Raw genomic sequence first — 19628 nt, 5'->3', positions numbered from 1 at the left:
TCTCTCTCAGATTAGTTGTTCAGGTCTTGACTAATTAAGAAGATACTGTGGATAACTGGACAACAAGTAGTACAACATAAGACACCAAGCAAAGGAAGCCTGACTGAAGGAAAGTGATCTTATTCAGATTCTTTAAAACTGTCTTGTTTATAGCAAAAAATGAGCCATCTGGGAACAGATTCCTCATTGTAAGACTTTAAATATATTCAGCCCTTCAAATCAGAGCTTAGTAAACTCCCAGTATGCAAACCAGAAAGGATCCCAGCAAACTCAGAGAAGGCATTCCTGATATTTGAAGGGAAGTACAAGCAGGATTTTAGTTATCCTTACTAAAACGACACCTACAGGTTTTAAATAAGCTAGAAGTCCGACTCTGCTAGGAACTTCAGACGCGCATATTAAGGAGACAGCCTCTTCTTTACACAGTTAATAATACAAGCCTCTGTACCTCAGAAAGCTACAAAACCTTATATTTTTCCCCTTTGCAGGTTATCTTTAAAGTTTAGGTCTGACCTTTGGAATTCTCTCCTGTCCCCACCAACCCTATGTAATCAGAAACATTCCTCTCTCTCTCCTCCATTTCCCTCATATTTCCTTATAAAATATAATTATAATCATTTCACTTCAGGGTGTGTGCACATGTGAATATATATTACGTACATATTTGTCACATGGCATACTTTTTAATTATAACAAATGTGTATGTGGTTTGTAAGACCAAAAGAGCGAGCCAATCAATGGCAAAATATTTCAATGCATACATAGTACTAATTTTATGAAAGAATGTAATTTGCTTGAGAGATTGAAATTCTGTCTTTATACTGGGAGCGGCACTAATATCTCTTTGCATATGCGAGTTCCAGATTAGTTTTGCTTTGTAATAATATGTTGCACATTAACAGGAAATTATACTGCAGTAGACAGACTGTACCATTGACCACTATGGATTAATATTTTTAGATCTAAACTCTTGATGTATGATATCACAAAGCTTAGTTACACACTTTCCCAAACCAGTCCACCAAGTTTGGAAGGTTTTTTTATTTGCTTTTTAGTTATAAACCCTGAAAAAAGAGTTGGGAATGCCAGTAAAACCTTAAACAGGAGGAATGTGAATGCACTACTATGTGAGAAGCAGTATACAGAGCTTATGCAATACTTGCCACATATATGAACATAAATTATAATAGCTACTTACGGAAAAAATCCTTTTTCACCAAGTTTTTTGCACATAGTACTGTAAGGGAAACAAGAAATATATAATGAAATCACTAGTCATTAATATTTTATAACTTCTTTACTTGCTCAGCATTCCAGAAACCCAATGCAAAGTAAAACAAAACAAAAATCAATTAACATCACATTGTTAGACAAAAACATTGGAATCATGGACCATTTGTAATGCTGTGTAAAGTAATTATAGAAAGCTGAGCCAGAAGTTTCTTCTTTTAAAGGTACACTGTGAAGGAAGAGAGAGTGATGATTTTCTCAGTACACATGCACATTTCCAAGCCCTCAGGCACAGCCGTATTTTATCTGTACCTTTGGACTGTATAACTGTTTCGAGATGGGATGGACTTGCATCAAGGGTTAAAAGGAGATAGCTGCTGCATAAGACTAGGGTGATTTCCCCTACTGCACATCCTACTGGCATAATCCACGGCAGACATTGATAGATTACCCTGCACTTGGAAGTAGGAAACTAGCTTGTTACAGAAAAAAAATGCAACTTAAAATAGCACAAATCATGTAGGTTGCCCATATGTGTTTTCAGCTGTAATTCTTGATTATAATTCTGCAGTTTGAATGTCTGATTAAGACAACTGGTTGTTATCTTAGCACAAGCTAGCTTTTAAAATCTATTCAGTTCACATTTTTGCATTGGAAGTCAAAATTAACCAGTCTCCAGAGGGTACTCCTGGTACAGCCAGTAAGAGAGTTAGGATTTAAAGGTGGCGATATAAACAAGAGTTTCTTAGATCTGAAAGTCAGTAAAAAAAAGCTTTAAAAACAGTTGGATCAGAATGAGCTATTTAAATTTAAAGAGATGAAAAACAGATTGTAAGGGCAATTAACAATTTAAAAATCTTTTGGCTGATCTACTTTGCTAGTCAAACTATAAACTTTGATATTAACATTATTTGGGTATTTCATAAGATACTATATGTAGTGTGCAGAAACTTTCCAGATCAATTTACTTTAATGTAAAATGCATGCCATTCTTTAAAACCAGTTTTAATATGAATACATCACTCTAAATATAAATATGTTACCTGAGGACAAAACTCCAATTATTTCACAGTAGAGACAATTATTTTATTTTATTTTTTTTACAGAATCAAAGCATTTTTCATTTTCGATTTTCAGCTTGTTTTTAAGTCATGGGCTTTAGAAGGGTTTTTCCTACTGACTTTGAAAACTGAATAGGTTTAGATAACTAAGACATTCTATTCATACTAAATGAAGATCTAAAATATTTTAGAAGACAAGACAATACAGATGGTGAAGGCACTTTTTCCCCCTACAGAGAATTTCTTTCTACCCCAACCACCCTCAGAATTTAAAAATGCTTTCCAGCAATGATTTGTATACCGATGTCCTGGTTGACACATCTTCTTTTGTACCTTTTCTGTACCTAGTCTGTGCCTTTTCTGTCAACAGTGAAAACAAAACATTATGCTCGAGCAGCTTTGAATTAGTTCACAAACACATATAAGATCCATCTTCCTTTCAGTTAATTTAAAAGCAAAAGCTTCCTCCCCGTAAGTGTGTATTGATAATATTCACCAGGCCAGACTGACTGGAATTCCTGCATTCATACAATTTAGCAAGCAAACTAAGCTTTTGTTTTCCTGCCAAGGTGGCCCCCCAGCATTTCTCTTTTGAAACCCCTGTGTAAAGCTTTTACCACTACCACACCTCAACTATCACATTCTTGGCAGACAGGAATCACAGGACTGACCCTTGGAGATCCAAACTATGGGATCACACTTTTTAAGAATCACTGTAAAGTCTCACGACAAATCCAGAATGGACACGCTAAGACAAACTGGATGGGAAACCCAATCATATGAAGCTGCAAAACAGCATTAAGAAACTGAAGTTATATTCAAGAGCAGCCCAGTGTTTAAGCTTTCCAGAATGAGCTGAGAGTGAGCTGGGGTGCACAGTGCAGCGGGGGCAGGAGGGTTGCAGGCACACAGTGCAGCAGTAGGAGTAATGTCCATGGGGTGTACAGCCTGGGGGGACTATGGCTTGCCCTGGTGTGGCTTGTGGCGTGTGTGGCCTCCCACTGGTGTAAACCATGAGACATGTAGCCCAGGGCAGCTTAGAAGTTGGACAGCCCAGCAGTAGATCAGCACTAGTTAGCAAGACGAAAAAAGCTGGGACAAAGCTGGACATCTGACAGATTAAAAAAAAAAACCAACCCTACAAATTTAAAAACAGAAATCCATCTATAATGATTTTCTGTTTAAAAGCATATTTTAGCATTTATTAACTTTTCACTTAACAAGATACTGGACTTTACAATGAAAGGATGCATGATCCAGGAAATAATGCTAAAGAAAGAGGAACATATCTCTTACAACAAATGAAGAAATAGCATTTGTGCAGTATGTCTCCTTTGGCAATAAGCTGGTCCAACACTAGCAAAAAATTTCTTCATTAACTTATTTTCAAAAATAAGTTATTTTCTCTCGTACCGACTGTGTTACTACAAAACAAATGAGATTTTAAAATCTTGCAGTTAATACTGCAATTTTCACAGAGAGCACTTTACTAAGTTAAGATTTCACAGACATTAGGACTGGAAGGGACCTCGGAAGATCGAGTCCAGCCCCCTGCCCAAAGGGCTGGAAGTCACCTGGGGTCATAGGATCCCAGCAAGATAAGCATCCAATTTGCTCTTGAAGGTGTTCAATGTAGGTGCCTGAACCACCTCCAATGGCAGGCTGTTCCAGACCTTGGGGGCTCGGACAATAAAGACATTCTTCCTCATGTCCAGCCTGAAATGGTCTTGCAGTAGTTTGTGACCGTTCGACCTCGTCATCCCTTGGGGCGCTCTGGTGAACAAATGTTCCCCCAGATCCTGGTGGTCACCCCTGATAAACTTATAGGTGGCCATCAGATCACCCCTGAGCCTGCGCTTTTCCAGGCTAAAGAGTCCCATGGCTCTCAGCCTGTCGTCATAAGGTCTGTTTTCCTGACCTCTGATCATGCGCGTGGCTCTTCCCTGGACTCTCTCAAGCTTCTTCACATCCTTTTTGAATTGTGGGGCCAAAACAGGACGCAGTACTCCAGCTGCGGCCTCACCAAGGCAGAGTACAAGGGGAGAATGACGTCCCAGGATTTGCCTGAGAAGCATCTATGGATGCAAGCCAGCGTTTTGGTTGCTTTAGTAGCCGCAGCATTGCGTTGCAGGCTTATTTTCATCTTGTGGTCAGTGATGACCCCCAAGTCTCATTCTTTCATAGTGCTTTAAATTGAATAATACTAATTTAGGTGAAGGGGGGGGGAAAAGGAATGATATAGAACAATCAGGAATTGGTAGTACAGTTTATGAATCCATACTAGTGCTGAATAATCAGCCATCTGCGAATGAAAACAGACAGTCCTCAAAGAAACAATGGCAAATGGGAAAAAAACATTGGGAGTTTATATCTACCCCACATTAGGGTGGGGTAGATTATTGTTTCTAATATCACATTTCAGTGGTACCAGATGTGTCTTATTTTCACCTTCCAAAAACTAATACATCTCAAAACGATTCAAGGATTTCTTTGCAAATTCAAAGGCAAGGAGGTGTTTGCATGTGTTTACACATCCAGCTTCAGCACATTTAATCTTTCTGGAAATACCAAAATGGACAACTATAAACAAATAAAGTAAAATGTTATATGGATGATAATACTGTAACTGTGACAGGACTCATGCAGGAAGGTTAGTTGAAAAAGGCACCTCCACATATACATGCGTGTAGGGTGCCTCCCCTAGGCCCAGCAACTTTCTAGAAAAGCAGGCCTGTTTGAATGGGATGCATGCCCCCCCTTTAATCAAATATACAATTCAAAACAAAATCCCCAAAAGCTTTCCTTAGTAGATTGGAAGTACAACGTTTCTTATGGCCAGTCATGGACAAAGCAGAAGAGGTAGAAAGTCAGAAGCTAAACAAACTCTTGGTTCTGAATATATGGACACTATAAAGTGGCATCATCCAGAACAGTGGTTCTCAACATTATAGACTCAAAGCAATCTTCATTAGACCCGAGGCACCCTTCCATAACCCAGTGGGCTAGATGGATTGATACTCTTGCCTCAACTAAGCAGAAACTAAGAGTCAGATGTATCATATGTTTTTAAACATGCAAAAACATGTTACTGAAATTTGTATGTAATGCATATGAAAATTGTTCATACTGACTGCATCTCAACTATGCCAGCTGGGGGTGACTGTCATGTTCAGGACAGGATGGTGCTCATGCAGTACTTCACATGATCCTGAATACAGTTTTGGGTGCTATCAGTGTGGAAGTGAAGGCTGATTACAGATGTTAAAAACAAAACAAACAAACAAACAAACAAACAAAAACACACACCCAAAAGTGGCACTTTAAACTCAGTGTGCTCCCATGCCAATCCCAGCACGACCAAAAGAGGCACTGTGTTAGTTGGCCCAGCTTGCCAATGTCTGTACAGACTGGGAGCTTCAGTGGGGCTTTTCTGGCACTCTAATCTGATAGCTGATTGAACTGGCTTTAGATAAAAGCTCCAAAAAGCCCCACTGAAGCACCTGATCTATACAGACGCTGCAAAGCCAGGTTGAACTAACGCGCTGCTTTGTCCAATAAAGTGCAGGTTTGTTTTTTTTTTTAATGTCTGTAAGCAAAGCAGCCAAAATGGTAACATATATTTCCATTAATATTAGGTCTCTTCCACTTTTACTTAAGTTCAATGTTTACTAAAGCTTCATGTAAGATTTGCATTTTTTAAAGTATAAAACACAGCTATGGCAATTCAGACTCTATGACAAGGAAGAACACTCTACTCATCTCCAACGTCTGCTGGTCTTGCACAAAAATATGAGGGGGGTGCCGTCTAGCTCTTATGCGGATCACAAAACAGTCCATCCCATATTGGCATGAATCACAGGAAATACCTGTATGTAGTACAGCGGAGTCTTAGGTATGTCAGTTAGACACAAGGGCCACATTCAGACATGCAGGCACGTGTAGCTTGCAGTGCCACAACCACACACCCACAATGTTAAAATGTTCCCCATGCTGCAAATTTGAAGTGTGGGGGGAAATTCTGGTAGCAAAAAAAAAAATAATAATAATAATGGCGCAGTACACATAAGAGGAACATGTATCAGCAGAAACAGGGGCTTGGTCCTCCTGGGAGATGCCTTGGCTGCTGGCCAGAGCACCTCCACTCCTTTTGTTGTCCCCCAGCTCCTCCAGCATGCCAAGAGCCAGGAGAAACAGAGAAAGGGCAGTTTCCCCAAAGAAGAGGAGTTTATCCCACACCAAAGCACACATGCAGGGGCATGCACTGTGGCAAACAGTACCGGCATAAACTTGTGCCACTGCAAGTACACACCCCTGCATGTGGGGATGCACTCAAGGGGTGCTAACAACACAGCAGCTAGCTTGAAAAAACTCTGCCTGGTTCTAACCAGTATTACAGTTTCTTTTCTTTAAGACATACAGGTTGTAGCCATATTGATCTTTCTTTAAGAGATGAAGTCAAATGGGTCAGGTGACAAGCTCTGCTGATCAAAAGTATGTAATGGAAATCCTAAAGCATAAAGGATATTTAAGGATTTTTAACCCACTCATTCGGCTGGAGATAGCTAACATGGTGTAAGTCAGGGGTGGTCAACCTGGAGCACAAAGTACTACAGATAGGTCAAGAAGGCGACAGGCAACACAACAGCATGTAGGGCAGGGAGCAGAAGGCAAAGCAGATCAGGAAGGGAACACAAGGCAGGAAGCAGAAAGGAGAGCAAGAAATTGGGCAGGGATCACAGAGTAAGGAGCAGAAAGCAGAGCAGCAGATTGGACAAAGGAAGGGGACTAGAGTGGCACTTGCGGAAGAAGCAGGACTAATCCGTGGCATGACTGCCAAAAATGGTATCCCCCACTGGTGTAAGTAACAACAGAAAGCCAAGGATTTCCAGGATCCCCTGATAGATAGCACCTAAAATCTGAGTAACTGTGGAGTTATATGACAATCCACCACGTGAGGTTCACCTACTACTCCAGGGAAGTTGTAACACCTAACAAGATACTGAGGAGCTCAGGGAATGTAGTAATTTGAAGCTTTAATCCTCAGATCTTATATAAAATTGTTTGAATAATAAAAGTGGTTTGGAGAATCACATGATATTGAGGATGCAGGAAAAGGTTCATCACTTGCTTCACCAAGGCCAACCTTTTCTTTCTGAAAAGCTTATTTGCAGAATGGAAATCACCACCAGACATCACTCTGCTGGTAACTAATAGTTTACTGTTCACTGTACCCCATTCATCCAACAGTGAAAAGTTTAAACCATCAAATACTACAGAGATGAGCACTTTTAAAATACCCCAGCAGATAAGTAAGTATCTGCACATCCCACGAATGACAAGGGTGGGAGTTGTAAAGTGCAATTTAAGAACTCGTATTTGATATAAGCTGTGTAAATCAAATGCTTTTGGATGGTACTGAGCCAGTTAACAGGTCACTGAAGTTATGTAATGTCTAAAACTGAAGTCTTCTGAGAAAGAAAAAAATGACCAAACTAACTAACTCACATGCTATGAGTCTCTCTCGCTGTCAGCATGTCGTAAGTGTACGGAGCTCAAGTAAGTGAAACATGATTGAGATGATTTTGTAATTTATAAAATCATTTCTGTCACACACCCTGGACCAGTACATCACTTAGCTGTAATTTACTTCATCTTTCAAACGTACAAAATGATTCATACACAAGTGTCACTTAATGAAAACTTACTAGCCAGAAAATAAACTCCGGTTCAAATCTCCCTTCTCATCGCACTCTCCACCCACCCCAAGATCAACAAATACTTGTACTGTCAGCCTAAAGGCGGGTGGATGGAAATCCAGAATTAAGAACCGTTCCCTGAACACTCCTTACTGGCACACCCAGCTGAACAAGTCTAGACACTCTTAGTTCCAGTATCATCTCAGTTCCCAAGGGAGAAGGCCTTTCCTCCATTTCTCAAGGTTTTAGCTATATTAGGAAAACTTTTGACAAAAATCTTACCCCTTGGGATACTAACAAAGCTTAGTCTTTAATTTTCCAGCATTTTTAAATTTGGGTTAGTTTAGACATACTCTGTGGTCCTGGACAAAAAACACTGGTTACTCTGGAAGAAGTCTCGCTATTGTTAGCACAACAGTATAGCTGCACCAATAAGTGTCTCTCATTTTTGTACTCAAACCGACACAGACCCCAGTCTAAGGCCCTTCATGTATTAAACTACATTGGTTTAACTCAGGTACTTGGTTTTTGGAGTTTTCTGGGTAAACCAACATTATGCCCTGCATGGATATTTCCAGAACAGGGGTTAACACTGGTTAAACAAAGCCCACTTTCAAACAGGCACATCAGTTAAATCAGTGCAACTTGCAGTGTAGAGAAAAACGAGAATCCTAACCAAAACCTGTATAGATTAAAGCCAAGATTTTGAGTGGTACCCTGAAATGAAGTGCGCGTCCAAATTCTGGCAGCTCACAGAGGGCACTGTAGTAATCCAATCTGAACGAAACAGGGTTATTCTACAGACAGTACAGATGTGCCAAGGTATACTTATAAATCAACTTTAACACACACTATAGCTGCTAAATGACTTAAATTGTTACAGATAGATTTTATAAGGTCTAAAAACATAATCAATTCAAAGAAGCATGTTAGAAGAGCAAATTAATTTAACAGGCTACTGAGATTGTTCCCCCCCCCCATGATATATCTATTTAATTTTGGGTTTTTTTTAAACCAGTTAACTATACCAAACCATGGTAAAAATAAATACAGGTCCAGGTGCTGGGGATGCAGCAGGACTGGGGGGTAGGTGGGAGGGTGCCCCTCCAGTGGGGGAAGGGATAGCCAGGCCCTTCAGGGGCAGTGGGGAGCTGCATGGCTGGGCTGGCAGTATTGGGACTGGTGCCTGTGCTCATAAGGGTGGGGCAGCCGGGAGATGCTGCCAGGGGGGTGGGAGAGGCCCCATGCCCAGGCTGCCTGGCACAGGATGGGAGCGCCACAGGCCTCTCCTCCTCCTACTTCTAGCCCACACCACAGCTGGACTCACTCCACTGCTGCCACACAAGTAGGAGCCACCATGCTCCAGCCCGGTCAGGATGGGCCAGCTAGGGGCCCCCTCCAGCAGGGCTGGGGGGAACAAGGGGCTGCAGGTCAACAGTGAGGGGCACCAGCAGGGCCAGGGGATCATGGGTTGGGAGTGAGGGGCACCAGCAGAGAGATGGGGAGTTGTGGCTTGGGAGGGGCACCAGCATGACCTGCGGGGTGGGGGACTGTGGTTTTGGAGTAAGGGGCACCAGCACAGCCTGGTGCTGCAGGTCAGGAGTGAGGGGTACCAGCACGGACAGGGGCTGTGGGTCGGGAGTGATGAGCACCAGCATAGCCCAGGGTCGTAGGGGCCTGTGGGTTGGGAGCGAGGGGCACCAGCAGGGCCAGGGGCTATGTATTGGGAATGGAGGATAAGAGCGCTGCAGGTTAGGAGTGGGTGGGGGACATGGGCATGGCCCAAGAGGATGGGGGCTGTGGCTTGGGAGTGAGGGACACCAGCTGGGCTGAGGGGGCTGTGGCTTCAGAGTGAGGAGCAACAGCAGTGGCAGGGCCCTGGCATATCAGGGTTGATCAGCACCACAAAGCCGGGGGGGGGGACAGCCACAGCTGGACCTGCATCCTGGTGAGCAAAGGGGAAAGGGGAGCTCTGATTTTCCATAACAACAAAACTAAAATCAAAACACCAAAATATGTAAGTATTTAGAATTTATTTTGGCACTGATAGGCTTCCAAACTGCTTTAAAGGTTGAAAATATATCAATTAAAAAAAAAAAAAAAATCAAAAAAAAAAATCAATAAAACACTGGGTTAAACTAAATACCTATATAGTATACTATATATACACATTATATACTACTACACATATACACACACATTATCGTGGCATTTCATTTTAATTATGGGGTCTTTTTTTTAATCAGAGAATTCGCAAAATTTTAAACAAAGAAAGCCAGGATCCCTGTTTATTATACACCTATTGGACAAAACTTTGAACACAGGAGTTAAGAGTGAATTACATTTGAATTTTTCTTCCTTAATTATTTTTGCAATACATGCTATTACTTAGACTAAATTAAGCACCCATTTGATTTTTGGGAAACGTATTTTCTAAATATTCCCTCTCTCCAACAAAACAAAAAAAGAGAACAGATGAGATCTTTCCATTTAATCATGATTCTAATCTACAACTTGTAAAATAGCGTGTATTAAGGCTGAAGAGTTCTTTTATAAAAGGGAAAATGTACAGCCTTAACATCTGACACATTCATGCCATTATAAAAGATGGTTTATGTAATCATGTATAAATGAGAGACATTCAACGTATAACATCCTACACTGGCGTTACTTAGTACAGTGGCTCTCAACCTTTTTTGTACCAGGACCCATTTGTAAACACTGATGGCCAGTCTTGACCCAGTGTCCCTCACTCGTGACCCACTGGCCCCTATGCCAAGGCCCCAGCCCTCCAGCGTGAGGGGCAGGGGGCCCCCAACCAGCCCCTCGCAGGATGGAACTCTGACAGCCTGCAAGGCGAAAGCAATGGTTTCCTACATTTTTCTCGTTTAAAGGAGAATCCATTTTTAATGTTTGATCATAACCATTTCATATATTCTTGCAACCACAGGTTAAAAATGCTGACTTAGTAGATTCTGATGTTATCCCTGGAAATACATCAGACATAAAACTACACTTCTGTACAAGCATGTGTGTATCTACTTATATCCCAGGATAGTTGTTTGCTCAACACAGGCTACTGGATCCAAGCCTCTGAGTAGCAAGGCACTGTAACAGCAGTGACCACCCCAGGAAACCTGGTCATTTGTATACTGTAGACATCACATAATGATACTAATATACAAAACCTATGTAAATCGCACTGTTAGCAGGCCTTTTGTCCTGAACCAGAGACTAAGGAGAATATATTAAAAAAAGAATTTTCATCTGTACAAACTTGGGCTTGATGCAGAAAAATAATTTTCTTTAAATGTTCTATGCTCTTATTCTTGCTGTTTGTTACTGAAGAGCTACCTTCCACAGCCAAGTTTCCGCTTTTGATATTTTTCTATGGCAAATGGATTATGGATTCTATGGCATATGGCAATGGTGGCCAAACCACAGCTCATGAGCCACATGTGGCTCTCCGGTGCTTCTCTGCTGAAGCCCTGCCCACTTCTCCCTCAGGCAGCTCCAGAGGACACCGGCTTCAGTGGAGGATCAGTTGTGGCTCCCAGGGTGAGTAACTCTGGCCACCCTGGCATATGGTTATCTATGGCATAATTCTAAATCATAATGTTGTTTTTATGACATCTGAGTCTGTTGCTATGGGAGTTATCCAATGCCACACATTACTACACTTACAGTTAGACACTATCAAAAGCTGCACACTGTATTTTATTACAGTATACACAATTAGTTGTCTCTTCTACAGAAAAAATTACAACCCAAAAGGTATAAAAGTGATATTGTATTTACCCAAATCCAAGACAACTTTAAATTTAAGATGACTCCCCCACCCAGTAATTAAACTCTATACAGGAAAAATTATAAATTTGTTATAATTTTCCACATATAGAATCTAATTAGTGGAAGATCATCTTAAATTTGTCCCCCAGCTGCTGTGGCAGGGAAAGTAGTGGCAGAAATCAAGGGGCCAGAGCCCTGCTCCTTGCCCCCCCAACCCTTAGCTCTCTCTGCCTCAGCCTTGTCCCTTACCACGCTATGCTGTTTGTCCATCACGTTGTCCCCTGCCCTCCCATGCCTGTGCCTGCCCTGCCACCTGCCCCTACCCACACGCCCTTCCCACTGCTTACTTTTGCTGCTTGGTCTGCTCTAGCTCCAGGACAGAAAACAGAAGCAACCCTAGCCAAGCAGAAGCAGCAACAGGTCTGGGCCTGGCTAGGTCAGGGCTGGAGCTAGAGCATAAGGTAAGCAACAAAAAGATGGGTGGGGAGGGAAAGCAAGCGGTGTGGTCTCCCTTGTGCTTCCCCAAGCCACACAGACAAGTCTCCCCTTCACCCCACACTGTACAGTCTCCCTTTACCATGTGTCCCCTCCTCACCAAACATGCCACTCCAGCCTAGGGCAGAGAGCAGCTCAGCTTTGGCTTTGAGCCCAGGGCTGCAGCTAGAGTTGAAGCCAGAGCTAAGCCACTACCCACCCCAGGCCAGTACTTAAATATAAGGCAAGATGAGGCAAGGCTTCCCATCTTACCCCCAAACTATGTTGTTTGAATACAATTCCTCGTCTTGGATTTGGGTATTATAGGAAACATGGCCATTGATACAACAGCACGTGGTACAGTTGCATCTAGCGTCACAAAACCACTGCATTTTAGAAATTAACTACAGAAACAGGAATATCCTTGGAACAAATTAATTAATAAGCAATCTTTTGGGAGTGTTCTGCATTTGCCTGTAATATGCAACATGGTCCACTTCCTAGGATTGTCAGAGCACATTTTACCTTAATAGCCTACAACTGCAATAAACAGGGCATTGCCTGTGCCCTCGTCCCTCCCACTCTCTCCATGTAGCTCACTGCACGTTTTTTGTTTTTTAATTCAGTTTTGCTACAATCTGTATGCATGGCTGGAGTAGATGTTTACAATGTACTGGTGCTGCTAGTGCAAGAAGTCTGAGCTTGAGTGCTTAAGGAAAATACACATCCACAGTGGCAGTGGGAATGTGCATATGGACAAGCATATGAAAGAGAAGATAGAGTCCAGGGAGGATTGACAGAGATAAAATGAATGATTGGAGCCGCATGTGAAAAGCAGAGGCAGAAAGACAGATGGTAGGAAAAAGGGATGTGTGTGATATGAGCAAGACAGGACCTGAAGAAAAGCAGCAGATGCAGGAAAATATGGAAGAAGCTAGTCAAAAGATTTAAATTGTACTGGGTATGGAGGAAAAATGGACACAGAAAGAAAAATGTAATGGCACTATTTGGCAGATAGAAAGAGAGAAGGAAGAAGAGGACGAGGATGCACAGAAGGCAGTCACTGAGCATGAATAATAATGTTAAAACTTTTTATATAACAGAAAAAGAATAAATACTGAGGATGCTCTACAGCAGGGGTGCCAAACTCATTTGGTCCGGTAGACTGCATGACTGGCATGAGGTTGCCCACAGACCCCTTTCCTTTTCCCTTCCCGTCCCCCAGCATACCTGATCTGGTGGCTGCTTCAAGCTGGTCCTGGACCTGCATTGTGTGCATCATGGATCCCAGAGTGACTGGAATGAGAGTCGTATGCAGCTGAGTCTGGCCAGAACAGCAGCTATACTGCATGTGTTGACCACCCCACCTAGACTGCGGCACAGGTCCCAGATCGGCCGGAGTAGCCACCAGATCAGGTATGCTAGGAGAGGGAGGGAGAAAGGACGGGGTACATGGGACTGATATGGCCTGTGGACTGGCCCCGCACCATGGGCACTCCATGTTCCACATGGGTCTGATCAGACCAGAGGGAGCACCAGAGGGCAGATGGCAGGGTCCACAGACTGAATCTGGCCAAAGGGCCATATGTTTGACACCCATTCTCTACAGGGGAAAAAAAAAAAAAATGACAGGATTTGGAGAAAGCCTGGATGTCTTACAATAAGGTGAGGCAATAACAAGCACAACTTATGCCACACTTGAGTTTGGCTGACAGAGTGAATGGTACCTAGAGTGAAATAAATGTCTGAAATAAAAATGAAACTTAGCCTGAGCTTGGAGCTACATCATTCTCCAGAAGGTACACTAGAGACAGGAATAGGATATGTAATGAACTGTAGTGGAAAAGACTTCACTTCACAGACTTGATGATTGTACAAGTCCCTTCCGGTTCTATGATTCTAAGTATAAACTAGTAAAAAATGGTGAATTCCAAGGGTAACAACAAACTATTCCTTTAAATAAATAAATAAATAAATATAATTAAAATTAAAAAAACCCTAAGGATATGAAAAACAGGTAACTAGTAAAGTGATAAATTATGCCCACTGTAAATGATTACCTAAAATTCTTCTAAAAAGGGCTTAGTCCATCTGTGTCTGTCCATAATGCTTTTGGAGCACACCGATTGGTTGTCTGAAACAACCAGTGCTGTGCACGGACAGACGGAGCATTGCCATGACAGCAAGGACAGAGGGGACAGAGCAGGGGGGTGAGGCCAGCACTGCTGGCCTCGTTGCCCCTCCCCGCTCCTTGGAGGCAGCGGCGGTGCATGGTGCTGGTGGAGGGGGACAGAGGGGAAACTTTCGCCATCCCTACTCCCAGGAAGCGGTGGCGGCCCCCCCCCCCCCGTCATTCTTGACAAGCAACTTGCTAGTAAACTGTATAAAAAGGTAGCTGAATTCTTAAATATAAGCTTTATTTACAAAACTGCAAAAATAATCCCAAAGCTTTTGGGCCTAATTTATTATTGTGACCAATCTGAGATTGATGCATTATACACTGGTGCCTAACCAGAACACAACTATAAGACCGCAACTACTATGGAGTAGTAGTTCAAACTAAAGCATTCATTTTTAAACAGAAGAGTAGAGTAGAGACAGATTCATTAGGCAATGCGGTGATGTCTCCCCAAGACTACAGATAGCCTAAAACAGCAACTCCAAGAGAGCTTGTTATGTAAACTGGTTATTGTCACTTAAATATTGATAATTATTGACTTCCTTGTATGGCTTAGTTACTATGGGAACATGCACTGATGTATACTGTTAGAAGGTGTGTTGGAGTAGCTAATTATTGTCAAGGACTACAGCAATTCCTTGTATTGCTGCAGCTCAGGATGATCCAAGTAAAGATTGCGACCTCAACACATTATGGTACAAACACAGAAAAGTGACAATCTCTCCTCCAAAAAAATTACCATCTATAGAGACACAAGCAGGGTGAAAAATGTATATACAAGCAAACTTATCAGCTGGGGGGTAGGCACTATCATGACTGAGTTTATGTAAAAGAATAAACCCTCCTCACAATCCCATCATCTTCAGCAGCAGGTTGCTCTGGTGTGGGCAGCAGCACTGTAAAAAGTCTACACGTATTTGTCAAGCAGTACAAAATATTCCATTATTCAGCCATTCCACAGTTAAACATACTGTTCTTGTACCCCTAATACTTAACTAATGTGAGGGCAGGTGGAGTCTATGTGAATATGCAGCAGACACACTGATGTACTGGATTACAGCACTTTCAACTAGCAACTGTGGGCATTTATACACATACTATTTTGTCCTGCAACGTGCCAGGAGATCTGCTGCTTTGGAGCAGACTTGATTAAACGAGTTTGCTCTGCACACGAGCTGACGTGCACAATACTGTGCTGTGTGCAGTTGTATAAGTGGCGAAATGCACATCAGCATGCAGAAAATGGCAGCAGTGTGCTTTTGAATTAAAGCACCTCCGATGTGTTTTAGTTCAAAAGCGCACCGCCACCATTTTCTGCGTACTGATGTGCATTGTGCTGCTTATACAACTGCAAGCGTTGCAGCACTGGACACTTTTCAAAGTGCCCGACACTGCAGCACTTACATGTGTAAAAATACCCTGTGTGTGTACTCCAGAAGAATAAAAACTGTCTAAAGCACTGATTCTCAGGGCACCCAGGGGTGTCATAAGATCCTTTAAAGGGTGCCACAAGGTGTGAGGAGATAAGTGCAGGCTCAGGCCTGTCCCCGTCTGGCCATTCCCCCATCCCCACCTTACAGCAAAGGTCTTGTATTCAGCAATCATGGGTATACGCCCAATACATCCTAAACTATTTAGTTTTCCCTGTATCTGTAAAATGGGAATCATGCTATACCTCACAGGAGTATTGTAAAGTTAGGTCTGATACCAAGCACGCCTGCCATCTTTGTATGTCAGTTGTTTCTTGTCTCATAACAAAAATAGATTTTACTTCTGCATTTTTATAGTACTTAGTCCCGTGAGGCACCAGTCTATGACTGGGGCTCCTTGGTGCTACCACAATAGAAATAAAGTGTCTGTAAATCACGCTAAGGTCTTGGATGAAAGAGACCACATTAAAAACAAAATATAAAGTTTAATAGGAGACAAGAAGCTTAACTACTCTTAAAACATCAAGGAGAGCTCTCTGTACACCAATGCTGACAGAACCCTTTAATTCTAAAATAATAAAGGTTGATATAACTACTTCAAACCATATACCATAAAGAGATCCATAGTACAAAGAACAGATATGCCAACGTCTTGATTTTATAATGAAATAAAAGAGAAAAAAAATTCTGTGATCACATTTGATGTCAAGTCAGTTAAACTGAAGAAACAGAAAATAAATTGCAAAACAAACATATTCAAATCTCCACATATGGCTAGGCTACAAGAAAGTGCACATTATTGTCATTGCTGACATCCAAAAGGAACCAATACCATGGTAACAGGCAGCAATAAGATTATAAAAGGAAAAAAGGACCGAGTCCAAAACTAAGATTATGTTTACTAATCTTCTGGCTTTTCATGTGTCATCACCATAGAAAAACTATTTCAGCCTTTTGAAGCCAACCAGTAGTTTCAGTATTATAGGGTTTGTTGTCTAGGGTTTTGTTTTTTCTACCTAAAGTTTTTCTCCTTAAAAAAAAAGTACTTTTTTCAGAGCATAGGGAACACATGGGGTACAGGAAGGAAAAATACAATTCTCACCAAAACAGTTCAGCTTAGAGACAAATCCTTGCCCCCCCGCATCATCATCACCTTTAATGAGTCATTAATATTACTATTTGTGACTGGACTCCAGTTGTCTCCATGTAATATGCAATGCAATGGAATCATTAAAATAAGTCCCAGCTGTAGAAACACAATGCTATGCTGTTGTTAATGTGTGCTGCACCCATAATGAATGGCCGTCTATGCTTTAATCTGAATAAAGCTCCCAACTGCTCTGTCTCTTCTTGCCAAAAATTCCCCTTCCTCCTCCAGACTGTGGTTGCATTCCAATTACACTGCTGATTGGAATGAGACTGCTTCAGAGGAAGGAGGGGGGCGCACACACACAAAATTGGATTGGAACACACAAAACTGACATTACTTTTCTGCATGTCATGTAAACCTACTATACTTTAAAGAGACAATTTCTCTTATAACTGAGCTACAAGAAAGCACACATACAGATGTTCCAGCAGGACAGAGTAGTCTTTTAAACATTGCTAACCAAATTCCTACCATTTTCTTCAACCTCTGGCATGCAACAATTACATTTTTTCTGGTCCCTCCCCACTTCATACATACTTAGGTTCCAAAGCACACTGGCAGTAAAATGCATCTGTCATCATGCAGGTGTGCAAACTCATTGTTGAGGTAAGTAAAAAGATCTTAAAAGAAAAATACACAAAAATGCTGCTTATCCTAACTGGCTTTTTCTTTTGGCAGTTAATCTTCATTCTTTTGTGAACTTTTGGGGGAAATTAAACTGATAGGAAGGGGTTTTTCAGCAGTGAGTTGCAAATTATAAAACTTTGCCCTGAACTTCTTTTTAGTTAATAATGAAGTTCTTAACATTTAAAAGGGTGCAGTTAATTACAACTATAAAGAGGCATTCAAAAGTGCGCAAATGTACCCAATTTAATGTTTCAGAGGTGGACACTGTCAGAAATGATGAATGTAACATTTCAATACCTTGCCTGAGCATGAAAATGGAGCAGGCAGAGTAGTCATCATTGATCAATAGCCAACCTAGCAATATTGGTGGGACAACCATCTAAAAATAAAAAGTTTTTAAATCACTCAAGACTGGTAGATTTCTTCTCTCGCCATTTTCTAGCATGCAGTTTTGTGCACATACTTTACAGTGTGAACCATAAAAGCTAACTTTCCTAACACCCACAGATTTAAACGGGCAATTTCATCTAAGAATTCAGAAAGAAGTGGAATTTTTTTAAATTACTACAATGTACACAGTAAGTAGCATAAAATAAAAGCTTAAAAAAAACAGTTCTCTCACATCCAGGTAGTTATGTACATTCACATTTTTATGTAGTCAGCTTCACTGTTACCCTATCCGGTCAGTCAGGTTCCCATTTCATGAGTCTTATAAAACAAGAGGCTTAACCAGAAAATGTGGTTATAAAACCACAAAAATTAGTAAAGGGACTCAGCGGTATGTACCTTCAGCTATTAACTCCTGCTTCAAATATATTATTGTTTGTATTACAGTAGTGCCAAGAGTTGAGTATCACAGTTGTGCTACCTTCCAACACGCACGGCACGTGCAAAGCCATGCAGTAAGCAGCTGAAAGAAATGAGGGGAGGCAGGATAGATTTCATGCTGATGGTGCCCTATTAACCATAAGAAACAAGTAATTTCTATAGTATTTTTCACCTGTTTTGAAATTAGATACATGTCATGTCAGATACAAAATTTCAGTAGATTTGAAATCAGTAATGTAAAGCAGTTGAGTTATTCAAACTGTAACAGGAAACTAATGGCTGACATGTCTTTCAACATTATAATCCTATTTTTTTAACCTATAAAAGTAAATTTAGATTCTAGCCATATTTTATCAGAATGTTTCAAAGTTATTAATAACATTCACAAAACATTATCTACACTCTTTAATGCCACATCAATAATGCACAATTATTTGAACAGTGCAAAAAGAGAAAAAAATTCCCCGGAGGCAGAAGTGCAACTTTAGGCTGATATTCAAATACAAGGAAGAACCATTCCCGAAGAAACTAAACTGTTTACTGTTAAATTTCTATCACAAATGTTATCTTCATAAAAAGGTTTCTTTAACAAAATTGTCAAAATTCTGTTATCTTCACATAAGAACACGTTTCTGCAGTTCAACTAAAATGCAAGGCAAGTGCTAACAGAAAAATACCTATGACCATGAGCCAGGCCCATCCACATTATGTCATTATCTACGTACGAACAAATCAAAATGCTTCCTGTGGACTAAAACAGCGCACACAATAACCCAATAGTAAAAACACCCAAGTGCAAGGTAGTGAATTAAAAAAATTAAAGCATATCCTAACAACAAAGTAAGATCTGAAGCACTACAAAATACCAGAAACTAATTTAATAGAGATAACATATTTTTCTCTCCCATACGTTTATTATATTCAACTCTTGTTTATAGCTGTTATGTAGGCCTAGAAATGTAGGTTTCCTTGTAACAGCAGTCAAAATACAAATTATGTTCAACTACTTTACCTATCGTGCATACAGGGTAAAAATTAGAAGTATAAAAATAATCATATTTTTACCATGGAAGGAACATTAGTAAAGATGCACTGCATCACTGAATATAAACAGTTAAGTCAGTAAAGCAGTCGTCTCGTCCAATTAAAAAAAAAAAAAAAAAA

General features: G+C 41.0%; 1 protein-coding gene across 1 annotated transcript in view; it reads right to left on the bottom strand.

The window, feature by feature from the left end:
* Window positions 1–19628, bottom strand: part of SMURF2 (SMAD specific E3 ubiquitin protein ligase 2) — a 97464-nt gene that overhangs the window by 50573 nt on the left and 27263 nt on the right. Inside the window, exon 2 of the mRNA XM_019542377.1 lies at window positions 1199–1237. Coding sequence (XP_019397922.1) covers window positions 1199–1237 — 39 coding nt within the window. The remainder of the gene's footprint in view (window positions 1–1198; window positions 1238–19628) is intronic.

The sequence above is a fragment of the Crocodylus porosus genome, unplaced genomic scaffold (assembly GCF_001723895.1).
Source record: "Crocodylus porosus isolate Cpor-Errol unplaced genomic scaffold, CroPor_comp1, whole genome shotgun sequence".
Lineage (NCBI taxonomy): Eukaryota > Metazoa > Chordata > Crocodylia > Crocodylidae > Crocodylus > Crocodylus porosus.
Note: the sequence above shows the minus strand (reverse complement) of the source record. Positions and strands in the feature narration are given on the sequence as shown.